This window comes from Malaclemys terrapin, chromosome 7, assembly GCF_027887155.1.
Source record: "Malaclemys terrapin pileata isolate rMalTer1 chromosome 7, rMalTer1.hap1, whole genome shotgun sequence".
Classification (NCBI taxonomy): Eukaryota; Metazoa; Chordata; order Testudines; family Emydidae; genus Malaclemys; species Malaclemys terrapin.
The window spans coordinates 40,815,919-40,835,162 of NC_071511.1; the positions used below are offsets into that span (position 1 = coordinate 40,815,919).

The 19,244-nt window shown below is 41.4% G+C and overlaps 1 protein-coding gene across 1 annotated transcript in view; it reads right to left on the bottom strand.

Annotated features, from left to right (window-relative positions):
- Positions 1-19,244, bottom strand: part of ATP2B2 (ATPase plasma membrane Ca2+ transporting 2) — a 534,155-nt gene that overhangs the window by 41,619 nt on the left and 473,292 nt on the right. The window contains exons 17-18 of the mRNA XM_054035362.1: positions 8,629-8,735; positions 7,578-7,769 (exon numbers count right to left, since the gene is read on the bottom strand). Of these exons, the coding sequence (XP_053891337.1) occupies positions 7,578-7,769; positions 8,629-8,735 (299 nt within the window). The remainder of the gene's footprint in view (positions 1-7,577; positions 7,770-8,628; positions 8,736-19,244) is intronic.

The window sequence follows — 19,244 nt, forward strand, 5'->3', positions numbered from 1 at the left end:
CAGCTGATATGCAGCTCCAGCAATAGGAAGTGCCTGTATTTGTAGGGATGGGGGAGGGGGGGAGTTAAACAAAGGATAAGTAGGATTAACTAGGTCCCAGATTTTGTGGTTTTACCAATGTGGAATGGCCCAAAGCAGTGGTGACGTTATGCTAAGGTTTCACCATCATGGCTTACAGACTCCTAGTGCTGAGGTACCTAATATACATAAAAAGGCGGAAACAATCAGGTTTTTACTGAAGAATTTGCCTCATCCTATTTTCACATTTTGTATGGTTAACAAGAGCACTGCATAAGCATTTTCTGTTTGGAGATAACTTTAGAAGCTGGATTGCTGCCTCAAGTGTTCATCCCCACATCAACGAAAATTACATCTGTACATTATTCATAATAAACAGTCATGTGGGCAATAGCCAAGGCCTCAGATATTCCTATGAATAATGTTACAGGCAGTTCCTCTCTTTGACCCATCTTCACACAAGTGTAACCAGACGTCATCAGCTTGGGCAGCAACACGTTATCACCAGTTCACTGTGCCAATCACCCTGAGTTCCTAAAGTGCCTCTAATAATTACCAATTATCTGCAGTGCTGCACAGCTCAATCAAGTGTAAAACCTCGTTCTAAGCCCAAGTCCAAACATTAACACATGTTAGTTTGAGCAGCTAGTGTCATGAAATTTCCACTGCAACTCTACCTGGTTTCTGATTAGTTAGTGGAAACTAAAGAAAATGTCTATCAGACATGGAGTTTAGTCTTCCATTATAGTTTTTAGTCTTGTTCTGACTCTATGCAGCACTAGAACAGGTAAGTGGCATTCAAGCTTAATGTTCTTTTGGCGGTCTCTGGCCACTGACTAAATGGCCAAAGAATCCTTTGATCTCGTAGGTGAAGTTCAAAATAATACATCATCATGTAGCCTCCAACGATTGTTGGGAGGAAAGATGTTCACATTGCGATCCACCTGAGATCACCACGTACTTATCAAGTTCTTTTCCATTTGACCTTGGAAAAGGTTACTATTTGCCTAAAGGTAAAAGTCCCTCATATCAAATGATTTTACACTTTATCTTGGAAAACACTTAAAGTACAAATCACAAGAGGCTGGCAATAAACCACAAATCTATTGTGACACATACAGCCTCACAAATTTTAGAGCTTGTTATTTTTGAGTTAAGATGACAAGCTGTAAGGGGACAGAAAGGTGTTTTTATCCTTACCTTTTAATTCCCATTTGTCGCTCAGCACAAACACTTGCCTACATTAGCCACTGTCCCATTAAAGAGGCTTTTCTGCAAAACTTTTGAAACATTTTCTAGGTACAAACATTTTTGCTGCTAGACCTATTAGATATAAGTTTAACAGAAGCTGCCCAGTCCGTTAAATTCTACTTGCATACTTCTTGATATTTACTTCCAACCTTCAGGTGATCAGTACAGTCTAATTCTATTTACTGTGCAGTATTATTAACCAAAAGCACAGAAGACTCCTAAATTGTTAGGATTTGTCAAATGCTGCTGTTTAGAATGCTAGAGTGTATCAACACTAAGGGCACGTCTTCACTACCCGCCGGATCAGCGGGTAGCAATCGGTCTATTGGGGATCAACTTATTGCATCTAGTGAAGACGCGATAAAATCGATCCCTGATCGCTCTGCCGTCGACTCTGGAAATCCACCGCGGCAAGAGGTGGCAGCGGAGTTGACGGCGGCGTGGCAGCGGTCGACTTGCCGCCATCCTCACAGCCAGGTAAGTCGACCTAAAATACGCAACTTCAGCTATGCTATTCATGTAGCTGAAGTTGCGTATCTTAGGTCGACCCCCCACTGTAGTGTAGACCTAGCCTAAGTAACATGCAAAGTAATACCTTATAAATTTCTGAAGTAACTTTCATCCTCATTATTCAGGAGTTGAAGTGTATAGTGACAGCTGTACTTAAGATAGTGCATCATTTCTAAAGTGCTTTTTCAAGTACTTTTATTTTTTGCCAAATGTTTAGCCTTTTCAGCTAAGACTTTCAAGGGTAAGTCTCTGCCAAAATATGAATTCTGTTTTAAAATCCAAGTAAAACTCATTAATTTTTTAGTATGCACTGTTTAAAATATATTCCTTTGCCTTTTTTTTTAAATGTAACCTTTTACAAACAACCACAAAGCCTCAACTATTTGAGGTAGAACTAGAATTTGGCACAGAGATACACCTTAGCTTGGACATTTGCCTTATGTTGCTCCAGTAAAATTCTGTTTTGATTTGCCTGAGGTGTATTTAAAGATTATTTTGTGCATGAACAGATTTTTTTAATAATTAAAAAAAACAATGTCCCAGTGTTTTCTTGCCACTGTATTTGCCTAGGTAAGTAAGTTGCATGAAATTTTGGGTCTTGGAAGGGATGTATGGAATTCCATGGGATAAATGAGAGTATGAAGTCCTGTCTCCAGGGCCGGCTCTAGGCACCAGCACTCCAAGCATGTGCTTGGGGTGGCACTTAACAAGGGGCGGCACTCCAGCTCCTTCCCCTCCCCCCCACCTTGGGGTGCAAAAAGCCAGGAGCTGGCCCTGAGTGGAGGTGAGCTGCGGTGGTGGGGTGCGCGGGGAGGGCCACAGGAAGTAACCCTTGGGGGGGGGGGCAGAGGAACCGCCTGCCACTCTTGGGATGGGGTTTGGGGTTTAAGGTTTAATTACCAGAACCAGTGAGATACAGAGAATCTGATTCCGCCATAAAGAGCAACAGGAAGCTGCAGAGAGGGGAGCAAGGGAAGGAGAAAATCAGAGTGAAGTTAGAATGAGAGACTTCAGCAGAGGCCAAGGCAGGGAATGGCTGCTGGGAGTGAGTCTTCAGGGAAAACGCCCCAGGCATTCACCCCCCCAGTGGGAAAAGATGAGGAGTACAGACCTGCTGGAGATTTGAGAACTTAAAATTGGGAAATATTTTGTTACGTTAATAAATCCAGCCCCCAGGAGGGGTGTGGCTGAGCCAATGAAGAGATTATTTTGGTAGCTTGATTAAAAAGCGGGGGAACGCTTGTAATGATGGCAAGTGGTCAGGACCTCCATTTTACATCATCTGAAAGACTCTTTTGGCACTAGAGTTTTCTTTTCTGACTTAGCAAGGCATTTGTTTCATATTCAAGAGAAGAATGCTATCTATTATGCATCATCTCCTGCAGCACCTCAATGCTCCTATAAGGTCTCATTTAATTGCTGTCCATGGCTACTATCCTGCAGTTGGACCTTTGTATCAATTTGTAGCCCCATAGACTTCACTGGGACTCCATGGGGATAAGAGTCGACCACCTGTGCAGTGCAGATGCAATTGCCGGATCAATGCTTATGGGTCATTTATTGGATCTAATAAGCCCTAAGCCATATGGCTGCAGGCTACATGCTGAATGATAGAAAATTAATTAATATGGAGATTCATCTTGTCTATGCCTTCTTTAAACAGAAATGCCAAAAGCCCTGAGTTAAATCAAAACCAAAATCTTTCATACTCAGACATGGACATTTGTAATCTTGTGTCGAAGTTCTGAATTGCAGGGAATTTTATGAGAGAGAAAAATAGTGCAAAAGAGACACCAGTGTCTAATTATCAGTTTTCTCATTCTAGATCTGATGAAATATTATGGAAAGTAACTTATTACCATAAACCTGAATGTTAACCTAAGAATACAATTATATTCTGTATGTACAGCAGGGACAAAATATCTGTGTAAAACAGAGTAAAATGTGTAGGAAATGTTTGCTGTATAGGCAAGCCCTTGTCAGGGTCACTGAAAGCTACGCTTGTGTTTTGAAAACAATGGTTTTTAGTTATCTTTATTTGTTAATAAGAATTTAAATATTTCAGTCAAATTAATATTTTAAGACTAGTGTAAAGTTTTAGTTGTACCTATAAATGTGCAACCTGGCTACTGTACTTAAGATTTTTCAATACGGTCCTACATTTTGTATCAGAGCTATTTTTATAACAACCAGAGGGTACGGTATGTTCCCTAATGCAATTTTTTGTAATATTTCAGTTATAAGAGGCAAACACACATAGTGCTCTTTCATAAAATAGAAACTTTGAGTCTGAAAGTCAACATAATAATGTAGCTTCAGGCAAGTTCCTTGTTGCATGAGATGGAAATAAAAGCTGCTTCAGATTGTCAGGAATCAGGAAGTTAAGTGTAAACATGGCCACATCTCAAATCAACTGCAGTATATTTGCAACAATTTCTAATCTATGTTTTTAATTTCTCTCTCTTGGGGTTTGCTATTTTATTGTAGAACTAAACAATTTCATATAGATTTATTTTGATAAAAATGTATTAACCTTGGGAGATGAGTTTATTTTTAACAGAATGGTTGCACATTCAAAAGTATATAACTGTGGGAAATGAGTACGAAGGAGCAGGGAAGATTTTAGTTACAGATCACTTGGGCAAAACTGTTCTTCATTATGTATTTTTAGGGCCTGGTTCAATTCCTGTTGGAAGCCAAGGAAAACTCTCCAAATGTCTTCAGTGGAAGTCGAACAGAGTTCTTGGACTGGTAGGGGGGAAAAAACAATCACAGAGCATGCTCTGTGCACAATTTTCAAACATTAGTCATTTGTTTATTTGAAAAAAAAATCTATTTTCAAACACAACAAATTAACTACCCACACAATTATGTTTGAGGTATCCGAGCACAAAAAGGAACAATATTATTTAAGAAGTGGGTTACATTTTCTTTCAGGCTCACAAAATAAATGAAAATTGCTGGAAACCAAGCATGAGAAATTTAATCCTACAAGAACTGTTTTGGGGAAGGAGGGGAAGTAATGACCGAATGACTGAAAACAGGGATTTAAAAGGAAATGGCCATCTCAACTTCAACCACAGCATCAGCAACATGATGCTATAATCATTTGTTTTCTATAATGTTTGTATTTTCCTCTTCTCTTTAGGTACCAGCCATTATCCCTTAATGCTAAATAATCTCTCAATATGCTTTGAAATATTCCTGAAGGGAAAAGGCTGTCACCTAATCTCTGCCTCCTCCCCATCCACAATATTTCCCTTCCTCCTACCTGTCCATAGGCTCAATTGTGCCTATAAGACATACCCAAAGTAGGGATTAATACGGCGGTACACCAGCATTTAGCAGGAGAGCAAGGAGACTGTTGCTACTTTGCTTCCCTTTGACAGGATACAACAGGCATTTCACCTAAGGTAATTTCCACTGGCTTCTTTAAAGTCATTCCTGCTTCCTCTGGTGAATGGCCCTATGATCACACTGTCCTTGTGCCCAGAGGAGCCAAATGAACACAGTTGTGTCCAGTCCCTGTGAAGGTGCTCACCAGGGCCAGTGGGGACGACTTGAGACCTTTCCACACCTTGCCAAGTACAACTGAGACCCGAGAATTCAGAAGAATAAGTTGAAAGGAGCTTAACCTCTCGGCTTAATGGAGAGACCAGGTCTCAAGTTTCACATAACGATTCCATGACTGCAATGTAAGCCTACTCCTGAAGTGTAGCTAATGACTTATTCATTGCTTTGCTCATAGGTGTGTGTGTCAGAGATGGAATTTACCTGTAGTGACAGACACGTACATTTGTGTAATGGACAGTAAGGGAGCTGTGACGTTCTCACAGGTGTGCATTTCTTCTATCAAGCTTAGGTGTTTGTAACAGGACCCCTCTCCAGTATATGCCGCTCTTGAGCATTGTTATTTTAGGGATGTGGTGTAAAGGCTGCAGCAATGTCCTTTGCTTTTTAATATTGGAGGAAGAAAACCCGCATGCTCCACTAGTTATACACACTCCCCTGCCCCTTGCTGAACAAAATGAGACAATCAAAAGGAGGTATGCTTATGAAAAAGTGGTGATGTTGAAGTGAAGCAGCATTCACTTTAGTTTGGCTTTTTTTTGTGTGTTTGGTGAGATAGGTACATACTGTGACAAAGTTCCTCCTCTATCTTGGTGGGTCCTGCGCTTATTGGCAGATTTTCTTGCCTCAGAGATTCACCATGTGGGTTGGGGAACAGCCCAGAGACCTTCCCCTCTGGAAGGGCCCACAGTCCAGGTCAATGGGGAGGTTTGGGGGGAACCCGGGCCCGCCCTCTACTCCGGGTTCCAGCCCAGGGCCCTGTGGACTGCAGCTGTCTAGAGTGCCTCCTGTAACAGCTGCATGACAGCTACAACTCCCTGGGTTACTTCCCCATGGCCTCCTCCAAACACCTTCCTTATTCTTGCCACAGGACCTTCCTCCTGATGTCTGATAACGCTTGTGCTCCTCAGTCCTCCAGCAGCACACCCTCACTCTCAGCTCCTTGCGCCTCTTGCTCCCGGCTCCTCACACACTCTCCACAAACTGAAGTGAGCTCCTTTTAAAACCCAGGTGCCCTGATTAGCCTGCCTTAACTGATTCTAGCAGCTTCTTCTTAATTGGCTCCAGGTGTCCTAATTAGCCTGCCTGCCTTAACTGGTTCTAGCAGGTTCCTGATTACTCTAGTGCAGCCTCTTCTCTGGTCAGCAGGGAACAGAAAAATAGTCATCCAGTGACCAGTATATTTGTCCTCTACCAGACTCCTGTACCCCACTGCTCTGGGTCTGTCACAATACGTAGCCTTGCATGTTAGTTGTGGCTAGGGCTGCATCTTAGGGTACATCTACATGGCAAAAAAAACAGAACCCGCAGCATGGTCAACTGACTCGTTCCCAGTTGGGCTGGAGCCCAGGCTTTGAAACCTGATTTATGCTTAGAGATCTTCCAAACACAGCCATTAACACACCTATGAATATGTAGCTCTTTGCTGTGAGGAGAAGGAGGAGGAGGAGAGGCACAGAAAACAAACATTTAAAACACATCAGATGTCTTGGTCCTTTTAAAGGGTGAGTAGAAAAGTTAGGCAGGGTATCTGAGCAAGTGACAAGTACTTTGCTGAATAGGGTGACCAGATGTCCCGATGTCATAAGGACAGTCCCAATATTTGGGGGTTTGTCTTATATAGGCACCTCTTAACCCTCACCCCCATCCCGATTTTTCACACTTGCTGTCTGGTCACCCTATTGCTGAATAGCACAAAGCTGTTGATTTTTGCTCCCAACGGATAAGGTTCAACAAGGTTGCTAAAATAAGATGTAAATGAGGATAGTGATATTAGCAATTAGAACGGATTATTCTGGGGAAAAAATTCAGTCAGAAAGACATTTCTGTGTCTGATTTTTTGTTTTTGTTTTTAGTTATTTGAATCAGAAAATACAAAGCACCAAAATGTTTCCTTTATTTTTAGTTGAAAGTTTCCCTGTCTGGATTACTTCTAAATGACTATGCTGCCATCTTGAATGTACCAGCAATTGCAGTCCAATCAAAAGTAATACTTCTGTGAATATCTGTATGACTGATAAAATGCATGATTCCAGATGTAACTCTGACATGTAACTAATGATTCCCAAACTTATTACCCAGAAAAAAATGCATGCTAACAATACTGTAGGAATTAAGAATACAATGGTGACCAGTTGAAAGCATCTGTTGAAATTGAGTATTTAGCTCTTTGGATTATCAAGCAGTCCAGTATCCCTGCTTCATGTCATCTCTGCAACTCAGCTTACCTGTGTAATACATGCCCCAGTGAAAGCCACAATCACAGCCACAACGTTAACAGTAAGTTGGAACTGTAGAAACTTGGAGATGCTATCATAGACGTTACGGCCCCACATTACAGCCTTCACAATGCTACTGAAATTATCATCCGTCAAGATAATATCTGAGGCTTCCTTTGCAACATCAGTACCTGCAATACCCTGGAAAAAATGTGCAGAAAATTATGATAAAAATTAGTTATGGGAAAGAAAAAGCAGTAGTTAAAAAATAGATCTTTGGACATCCCTTCCCACTGCACATTTATGTTTTGACCACAGAATGCAATAATAATATTTGGTGAGTACATGCTGTGTCTTGGACATGTTGGATAATAGGTTTGGAGGTGTATGCCAATAGAGAGCAAGGGAACACCTTGTGATCAGCTATTTGAGTATTTTATGATAGCAACTGATGCTGAATAAGGAAGCGAACATCCATGTGTCACTGGAGTTCTGATGGTTTTTTTTTAAATATGCATATATAGAATTGCCAGTACAAACTGGAATTGCACAGCTCAAATTGAATTCAGCATCTATTATGCCCTCAATTTCTTATGTTTTCAGATGCTGTTGCAGTAGTGCCACAAAATGTTGGGGGACTAGTAAATTGTATTTGGGGGTGGATTTTTACCAAGTCAAAATAATGTCCTATTAAATTGGAGAGTGTTCTTCCTGCTCCACCTTGCTATCAGGCAGAACATTGAATGCACTTTCCTCTGCTGGCATCCACATTCTGCACATTTTCAATATTTATTTTGAGAAGATTCTTCCAAAAATCAGCCAAGTAAAACTCCTCTGTTTATCACAATGTGTAATAGTGGATTCTGAAACTGCATTAAAACTGCTGACGTACTGATTACAGCCATTTCCAGAAAACGGAAACTTTTCCACATGCTTCTCGCTTCACTAAATGAACCATCACTGGACCATTTCACTTCATGTGTTATATAAACAGAAAAACTCCCTTTAAGCAAATCTATGATGCAAATAAAGTGACAATTGTCTATGTTCAGGGTCATACCATTGCAAAGCCAACATCGGCTTTTTTAAGTGCCGGTCCATCATTGGTTCCATCACCAGTCACTGCAACAACCTGCCTCTGCTCCACCTGCGTGCTGTCAATAATACCTGCAAAATATATCGACAATACATAGAATATTCACCTTCAGAATAAGAGGCTCCATTCTGAAGCAAAATGTCTGGCTGACGTGTCATAGGCCCCCATGGAGAATACAGATTTAGTTCACAGGGAAAACAACGTAGTAAGCCGTGTAAGTGATTACTGCCATCATTATGGGGACTGATCCGGCACCCAATAAAGTCATTGGCAAACTCTCATAAGTTTCAATAGGAACAGGATCAGCCCGTTATGTGCTTCCTTGTGAAAGATGAAGCTTTCTACTATTTGAAATCTGGTTTCCCAATAGAATCCATTGAGGCTCCAATCCACTGAGGCCCCATTAACTGTAATGGGACTTGAGTATGTGTTTAAGTGCCTGGTTGAACGAGGACAGACTTAAGCAACAACTTAAGACAGACATACGTGCTTTCCTAAATCCAAGCCTTCATTGGCACATCTGCTTTTTTGGGATGTCTCCAGGGAAGTTTAGCCTATATACCTGAAGGCCATGCAGGCAGGGGACTGGACTCGATGACCTCTCAAGGTCCCTTCCAGTCCTAGAATCTATGAAAAACAGCAGTGATGACTGCTATTTTCTGGAGCTATATTAGGATTTTCCTGAGACATATTCAGCTTTGCCAAGTACCGAAGTGACGAATAAAGCAATATCAACTAAATAAAAAAATTCTGAAGTAATATATTTTAGTATACTAGAAGTACAAGTAATAATAATGGTTCGTATTTCTCTAGTTACTTCCTTCCAAGGACCTTAAAATGTTTTAGAACATGAATGAATTCAGTCTCATCTCACCCTGATGAAATAGGAAAGTATTTTCCACACTCTACAGATGGGGAGACTGAGGGAGTTATATTAAATTACTTGCCGGAGGTCACACAAGAAACACTATACTTTAGTCATAAGATCATCATTACACTAAGTTTCATTTCCAAATTTAATTTGGAGTATATGATTAGTTTTGTTTATTGCCTTTGATACACATGCTGAAAAAAATGCTATAATTAAGGCCTGTATTGCTATTTAAGCAAAGTCACTCAGTTAAATCTCTTAGATTATAGGATCTAATAATTACTAGTTAATTGAACCACATGTGTGTATGCTATGTTTATTGTATATAAAGCAAACTTTTCAAATTTTGTTATATTGAACATCAAGATCTTTCTGTAATACAGAACAATATGCTATATCTTTAATATTAAAGGTGATACTAATTCACAAATAAGGCTTATTATTGCTATTAATCACAGACAGCTGCAGCGGCACCAGAGCTGTAAACAGGGGAGTTTGAGTGGGAGTTCTGTTGGAGGGGAGTTTGGGGGGGAAGACTAGGAGAACCAGGCAGAGGAAAACACAGGCTAGTGAAGGGAGTGTGTGGTGTTCTGGCAGTGTTGTGGTGCTCATTGGCAGTTTGTTTTGCTGTGAATGGTCGTGGTTTGGTTTGGTTTGTGTTTCCCAGACTAACAGGACTTAGGTGGGAAGGCTATGACAGATACAGAGGCAGCAGTGGTAGTGACCCAAGCAGTGGAAGACACAATGAAGATGACTGGATGTGCAATCTGCAGCATGTACATGATCCTGGAGGGGGTACCTGAAAAGAGTTTTGTCTGCATGAAGTGCCGCCTGATAGAGCTGACGGAAGAAAAGATCCAAGGATTGGAGATGCAGGTGGAAACTCTGGTTGAGTTTAGAAGGGGGTTCGAAAAGATGATGGAGCAAAGACATGAAGAGGCTGAAGGGAAAAGCTCAGACTTGCAGATGGAAGCAGGACCAAAGAACTCTGAGGGGAGACTGCTGGGTGAGGAAAGTGGACAGTGGAGGCATGTGACTAAGAGAACCAGGCAGAGGAAAAGGAGAAATAGAGCTAAGGAACAGGTTTGCGGAGTTGGAAAATGAAGAAGGGGCACAGCGGGCAGTCACTGAAGGTGGGAGGGCAAGGAAGAAGAGAAGAGCAGCTGGTTCTATAGGAAGAGGGGAAGAGTCAATGGAGATAACACCAAATATGAGCCCCAGGAGGATACAGGATGGGTTGCAGAGGATTGCAAGGGTGAATAGGAATCGAAAGGACTTGCAGCCAGAGGGAACAGGGAATAGACCAGAGAATCGCACCATCACCAGGTAAAGGCAGATCTACATGATTGGGGACTCCTTATTAAAATGAATAGACAGGCCTGTAACCAGAGCTGATCCAAAGATCAGAAGGATGTGCTGTCTGCCGGGTGCTAAAATATGGAATGTGGACCTGAGGCTAAAGAGGATCCTAACAGGAGCGGGAAAGGATCCACTGATTGTCCTTCATGTGGGAACAAATGATACGGTTAGATTCTCACTGGAACGTATCAAGGGAGACTATGCCAAGCTGGGAAAGACGCTTAAGGAAATCGAGGCTCAGGTGATCTTCAGTGGGATTCTGCCCATTTCTAGAGCAGGGCAACAAAGGTGTGACAAGATTATGATGATCAACAAATGGCTCAGGCAGTGGTGCTATAAGGAGGGCTTTGGGATGTATGGCCACTGGGAGGCATTCATGGACAGAGGACTGTTCTCTCGGGATGGACTTCACCTGAGTAGGGAGGAAAATAGACTTCTAGGATGGAGACTGGCACAACTGATTAAGAGAGCTTTAAACTAGGAATTTGGGGGACATGTCCAGGTAATCTCCAGGCCAGATTTTAACATTGTGAGGGAAGAAAACGAAGTAAGAAAGGATACAGCTGTGGGTAGGAGAATGGACATAAGGAGGAAGGGTAGTGTAGATACCAGTCTAATATGTGATACTGGTGGTAAAATGTCAGTGTCTAATCGGGTAAAGAATGTGAGCGAAGCCAAACAGCAAAAATTAAGATGTTTGTACACCAATGCGAGCCTAGGTAACAAAATTGAGAAGCTAGAGTTATTGGTGCAGGAAGTGAAACCAGATATTATAAGGATAACAGAAACAAGGTGGAATAGTAGTCATGACTGGAGTACAGGTACTGAAGGGTATGTGCTGTTTAGGAAAGACAGAAATAAAGGCAGAGGTGGTGGAGTAGCATTGTATATCAATGATGAGGTGGACTGTAAAGAAATCAGAAGGGATGGAATGGATAAGTCTGAGTCTGTCTGGGCAAAAATCACATTGGGGAAGAAATCCCCTGGGATAGTGGTTGGGGTGTGCTATAGACCACCGGGATCTGATTTGGATATGGATAGAGACCTCTTTAATGTTTTTAATGAAGTAAATACTAATGAGAATTGTGTGATCATGGGAAACTAACTTCTCAGCTATAGATTGGAGGATATATGCTAGTAATAATAATAGGGCTCAGATTTGCCTGGATGTGATAGCTGATGGATTCCTTCACCAAGTAGTTGCTGAACCAAGAAGAGGAGATGCCATTTCAGATTTGGTTTTGGTGAGTAGTGAAGACCTCATAGAAGAAATGGTTGTAGGGGACAACCTTGGTTCAAGCGATCATAAGTTAATTCAGTTCAAACTAAATGGAAGGATAAACAAAAATAGATCTGTGACTAGGGTTTTTGATTTCAAAAGGGCTAACTTAAAAAAATTAAGGAAATTAGTTAGAGAAGTGGATTGGACTGAAGAACTTGTGGATCTAAAGGTGGAGGAGGCTTGGAATTACTTCAAGTCAAAGTTGCAGAAACTATCATAAGCCTGCATCCCAAGAAAGGGGAGAAAATTCATAGGCAGGAGTTGTAGACCAAGCTGGATGAGCAAGCATCTCAGAGAGGTGATTAAGAAAAAGCAGAAAGACTACAAGGAGTGGAAGATGGGAGTGATTAGCAAGAAAAGCTACCTTATTGAGGTCAGAACATGTAGGGGAAAAGTGAGAAAGGCCAAAATCCATGTAGAGTTGGACCTTGCATAGGGAATTAAAACCAATAGTAAAAGGTTCTATAGCCATATAAATAAGAAGAAAACAAAGAAAGAAGAAGTGGGACTGCTAAACACTGAGGATGGAGTGGAGGTTAAGGATAATTTAGGCATGGTCCAGTATCTAAGCCAGGGGTCGGCAACCTACGGCACGAGTGCCAAACACGGCACGTGAGCTGATTTTGAGTGGCACGCAGCTCCCTGCCGCGGTCCCGGCCCCCAGCCCCACCACCCACTGCTCTCCCCTGCGGGGGCAGGAGGCAGAAGCTTGGTTCTGCAGCAGCCAAGCTTCCTCCCTCCCCCGCTTCTTCCGCAAGCGTGGTGCTTTCCTGCCCTCCTCCTCTCCGTCCCTGCGCCAGTCAGCTGATGGCCCTAGCGAGGGGGAGGAGGAAGAGCGGCAGCGTGCACACAGCTCCGTAGAGGATGCAGAGAAAGGTAGGGATGGAGCCTGGGGGAAGGAGGTGGAACAGGACATATCCCTTCCAGTCCCCTGCCATGAGCCACTCAGGGCAGGGGGCTGGGAGCACCCCCACGAGCCAAGCACCCCAGCCTTCTGCCCTGCACCCCCACAGCCCCATCTCTCTGCCTTGAACCCCCCCCCACACACAGCCTTCTGCCCTGCACCCCCCACACCTCCCAGCCCTCTGCCCTGAACCCTGCATATCCCACACACCCCCAGCCTTCTGCCCTGCACCCCCCACACACCCCCAGCCTTCTGCCCTGCACCCCCCCCACACACCCCGCCCTCTGCCTTGACCCTTGAACCCCCCCACCCAGCCTTCTGCCCTACACCCTCCACTCAACCCAGCCCTCTGCCCTGACCCCTGAACTCCCCCCCCCCCGAGGTCTAGGATCCCAGCCATAGACCCTGCTCAGCCCGCTGCTGGCCTAGGTGAACAGAACCCCAAGCTGGCAGCGAGCTGAGCAGGCTGGTGGCATAAGATCAGCATTTTAATTTAATTTTAAATGACGCTTCTTAAACATTTTGAAAACCTTGTTTACTTTACATACAATAGTTTAGCTATATAATATAGACTTATAGAACGAGACCTTCTAAAAACGTTAAAATGTATTACCGGCACGCGAAACCTTAAATTAGAGTGAATAAATAAAGACTTAGCACACCACTTCTGAAAGGTTGCCTACCCCTGATCTAAACAAATACTTTGCCTCAGTCTTTAATGAGGAGCTTAGGGATAATAGCAGGATGACAAATGGGAATGAGGATATGGAGCTAGATATTGCCACATCCTAGGTAGAAGCCAAACTTGAACAGCTTAATGGGACTAAATCGGGGGGCCCAGATAATTTTCATCCAAGAATATTAAAGGAACTGGCACATGAAATTGCAAGCCCATTAGCAAGACGTTTTTAATGAATCTGTAAACTCAGGGGTTGTACCATATGACTGGAGAATTGCTAACATAGTTCCTATTTTTAAGAAAGGGGAAAAAAAGTGATCCGGGTAACTATAGGCCTGTTAGTTTGACATCTGTAGTTTGCAAGGTCTTGGAAAAAAATTTGAAGAAAAAGTAGTTAAGGACATTGCGGTCAATAGTAACTGGGACAAAATACAACATAGATACAAGGTAGATCGTGCCAAACCAACATGATCTCCTTCTTTGAGAAGGTAACACATTTTTTAGACAAAGGAAACACAGTGGATCTAATTTACCTCGATTTCAGTAAGGCATTTGATATGGTTCCACATGAGGAATTATTAGTTAAATTGGAAAAGACGGTGATATGAAAATTGAAAGTTGGATAAGGAATTGGTTAAAGGGGAGATTATAACGGGTCATACTGAAAGGTGAACTGTCAGGCTGGAGGAAGGTTACTAGTGGAGTTCCTCAGGGATCGGTTTTGGGACCAATCTTATTTAATCTTTTTATTACTGACCTTGGCACAAAAAGTGGGAGTCTGCTAATAAAGTTTGTGGATAAAGAGAAGGACGGGGATATCATACAGGAAGATCTGGATGACCTTGTAAACTGGAGTAATAGTAATAGGATGAAATTTAATAGTGAAAAGTGCAAGGTCATGCATTTAGGGATTAATAACAAGAATTTTTGTTATAAGGTGGGGACGCATCAGTTGGAAGTAACAGAGGAGGAGAAGGACCTCGGAGTATTGGTTGATCACAGGATGACTATGAGCTGCCAAAGTGATATGGCCGTGAAAAAAGCTAATGTGGTCTTGGGATGCATCAGGTGAGATATTTCCAGTAGAGATAAGGAGGTGTTAGTACCTTTATACAAGATCCTGGTGAGACCTCATCTGGAATACTGTGTGCAGTTCTGGTCTCTCATGTTTAAGAAGGATGAATTCAAACTGGAACAGGTACAGAGAAGGGCTACTAGGATGATCCGAGGAATGGAAAACCTGTCTCATGAAAGAAGACTCAAAGAGCTTGGCTTGTTTAGTCTAACCAAAAGAAGGCTGAGGGGAGATATGATTGCTCTCTATAAATATATCAGAGGGATAAATACCAGGGAGGGAGAGGAATTATTTAAGCTCAGTACCAATGTGGACACAAGAACAAATGGATATAAACTGGCCATCGGGAAATTTAGACTTGAAATTAGACAAAGGTTTCTAACCATCAGAGGAGCCAAGTTCTGGAACAGCCTTCCAAGGGGAGCAGTGGGGGCAAAAGACATATCTGGCTTCAAGACTAAGCTTGATAAGTTTATGGAGGGGTTGGTATGATGGGATAGCCTAATTTTGGCAATTAATTGATCTTTGATTATTAGCAGTAAATATGCCCAATGGCCTGTGATGGGATGGTCGATGGGGTGGGATCTGAGTTACTACAGAAAATTCTTTCCTGAGTGTCTGGCTGGTGAGTCTTGCCCACATGCTCAGGGTTTAGCTGACTGCCATATTTGGGGTCGGGAAGAAATTTTCCTCCAGGGCAGATTGGCAGAGACCCTGGGGTTTTTTTGCCTTCCTCCGCAGCGTGGGGCACAGGTCACTTGCTAGAGGATTTGCTGCACCTTGAAGTCTTTAAACCATGATTTGAGGACTTCAATAGCTCAGAGATAGGTTAGGGGTTTGATACAAGAGTGGGTGGATGAGATTCTGTGGCTTATGTTGTGCAGGAGGTCAGATTAGACGATCATCAAGATCAGAAGGGACCATCAAGTCTAATATTAAAGGTGATACTAATTCACTAATGAGGCTTATTGTTGTTATTAATCATTGAGATATCATTTAAGACAATGTTTTATTACAGACTGCAAATAGGAATTGTGTCACACTGAGGCGTATTGTGCTAGATCAGACACTGAATGACCCCAAAGAAGGTATAATAGCCTGGTGCCTAACTATACAAAAATGACCATTCCCCTAAATGACCAAATGAAGGAGGACACTGTCCAGATAAAGGGTAACATTTACAGAAGCATTTGAGTGACTTAGGAGTCTAACTCTCCTTTTCAAAAAAACACTTACACACCGAGGCATTGAGTCCACTGATTTTCAATGAGATGGAAGCACTTTTGACAATTTTACCCAACATCCATAGACTGTATTTCAAAACTAGTGTTTTCTCCTCCTCCCATTGAAGAATGGGAGTTTTATCACCAATTTAAACGTAAGAAGAATCAGATGCAAAGTCTTTATTTGTGTTAACAACTTCCCAGATTATTAAAACTAGTTTTTATTTTAAATGATTTTACTTTAACCTTTCCACTTAAACCAGCTTGGATGGTGAAACTAGATGAGTCAGTTTAAATCCCCCTCAGAGACCCACTTCTGCCATTCTCCTGCAGTGCTTCTAGTTGGCTTGCATAAGTAATCCCTATTATTTGTTCCCATTTCCTTGGTCTCTGTTGTCATTTCTGTCATCTTAATGTGATGGAAGGTGACTGACCCATCCTGGATGCTACCATAAATTAATAAATACAAAGTTTCATTAGTTTTTTTATAGTTGATTATGTTTCTTTTCTCATACTCTAGTGTAGTGTTTCTCAAAATGCAGGGCACATCCATAAAGGACTAGCTGGGGGCTGACAGGTAAGGGAGGGCTGAACTCCTCTCTCAGTTGCTGTTCTTTCATTTAAAAAAAAAAGTTTCTAGTTACTGTAATTAAATATTAAAAACATGAAGATAATTATACCTGAGTTTGCAGAGAGCCTGAAACAATAACTGGGATGTGAAATGCCCAGTCCATTTCAATGAGAGCTAAGTCAAATGCATATAATGGTATTTTACATGTAAACATTATTAACCGTGTCACTGCCCATCAAAGCAAGGAACATGAATTTCCAGTGTAATGCTGTGGCCAATTGGGCTAATGCGATCCTTGGATGCATGAACAGAGGATTCTTAAGTAATAGAGAGGTTATTTTACTTCTGTATTTGGCACTGCCGTGGCCTCTGTCAGAAAACTGTTTCTAGTTCTGGTGTCCACAATTCAAGAAAGATGTTGAAAAACTGGAGAAGGTTCAGAGAAGAGCCACAAGAATGATTAAAGGATTAGAAAAGATGCCTTATAGTGAAAGATTCAAGGAACAAAATTTAGCAAGTTTAACAAAGAGAAGATTAAGGGGTGACTTGATCACAGTCTTAAAGTACCTACATGGGGAACAAATATTTGAAAATGGGCTCTTCAATCTAGCAAAGAAAGGTATAACACAAGGAACTTGAAGTTAGACAAATTCACACTGGAAATAAGATACATTTTTAATAGTGAGAGTAATTAACCATTGGAATAATTTACCAAAGCTCATGGTGTATTCCCCATCACTGGCAATTTTGAAAATAAAGATTGGATTTTTTTTTTCTAAAGGATATGCTCTAGGTATTATTTTGGGGAAGTTCTATGGCCTGTGTTATACAAGAGGTTAGACTACATGATCACAATGGTCCCTTCTGGCTTTGGAATCATGAATCTGTGAAAAAAGACAACTGTCATAATACGAGGATCTTACACCTGTGTTTCTCAAAGGGGAGGGAAGCACAAGCTATAAAAATTAAAGAGAAAGGCCCTTAGCAACACATGTTGGAATTGTAGGGGTCATGACTGGTTTAATTGTCCTGATCGGGAGCTCTGCTTGCAAATGTTGGGAATACACTGCACTTAAATACTGCTGCAGTGTTTGGGTTTCCAACACATCAGGGTAAAATTTAAATGAAAAAGAAAATATTTTCATTGGAATTTCTCTCTTAAAAAAAAAAAAAAGAGACCATGTAAATATTTCTGTTCACAGTCAGTTTTGTAGCCCTGAAATTACATTTGTTTGTATTTCATTAACAAACAGGGTCTAGACTACCTGGAAGTTTCCCTTTTCACCACATGAACCTAATCCCTTTTATTTTATACTAATCCAGTCTCATAATACTACTTTTATGTATTATGTTTCATAATAAAGATGCTGAAGGAGAACTCAATGATTAATCATTAATACATCATTAATACATTTTCCATAGTGTGCTATGGTTAAAAATACCTACATTCAGCTGGAATTATTTGTGACTACACAGTTTATGGAAAAAAAGGAAGCATTTTAATGCACTTTTAATTTAATTACATTTATTTCAATAGGTATTGAAATCTTAGCAAGGTTTCAGACTTTCACAATGGTTATGAAAGTCTGTCAGTCCAGGTTCAAATCTACTAACATCTGCCCTTACCAGGGGGAAAATTATAATGAAAAAATTAGTATTTAAAAATAAACAAAATAATATTACTTGTTCTCCCTTCCGGCCTTAAACTCTATGATCTGTGAACTGGAATTTTGAGACTCTTGTAGAATTAACCACAGACATACGGAATCTTCTAAAGCTGTAAACAAAGGGAAATAAGTTCCAAGGATGGTCATTGTATTGCCTAGCAGAACTATATTTGTTTCCCTTCCTAATCTGCATCTGGTCCTGTCTCACAACTGGTGTATGGCATGCAATTCCCATCTATTCTTCATGATTTCATTAAAATGGAACACAGTGGTACCTTGGAGAAAAAGCCTCTTTATTTATATCATGGCTAAACCAGAATAGTTCACCCTTTTAGGTGTTAGGTCAATAAACCAATAGAATGCAACCAGAGAAAAAGAGGTCATTCCGCAATGCCAATGGTTCTGATGATGTCATGGAACAATATAATCATGTGGTGTCAATGAAACTGAACTATATAAGATGTAGGGCCAAGGTAGAGAAGGTGGTCAGTGGTATGAAACACAGTCCAAGTCCATTGCACGCTTGCATAGACTCTTTAGAGGAATACACAGCTTCTGTGAAGGATATGTGAAGAACTTTCCTTCTCATTCAATCAGCAGAAAAATCATGACAAAACTGGTCCAAATAGCAAAACCGCCAGTAACTTGGATCCCATAAAAGACAATCATCATATCCCAGGGTATACCTTTGTGAAAAGCTCTCAAATATTGGATAAACTATCCGGGGTAGATGATCCCAGATTGGGGAGCAATAACCATCCCACCACTCTTGATAAAGTTGAGGCGTATCATACACCTAAAAGCATTGAAAGCTCTGAGCAGCGTACTGCCACTCCTTCCAGAGTCAATTATTGTTCCTCTAGACCAGGGATCGGCAAACTTTCAGAAGTGGTATGCCAAGTCTTCATTTATTCACTCTGATTTAAGGTTTTGCATGCCAGTAATACAT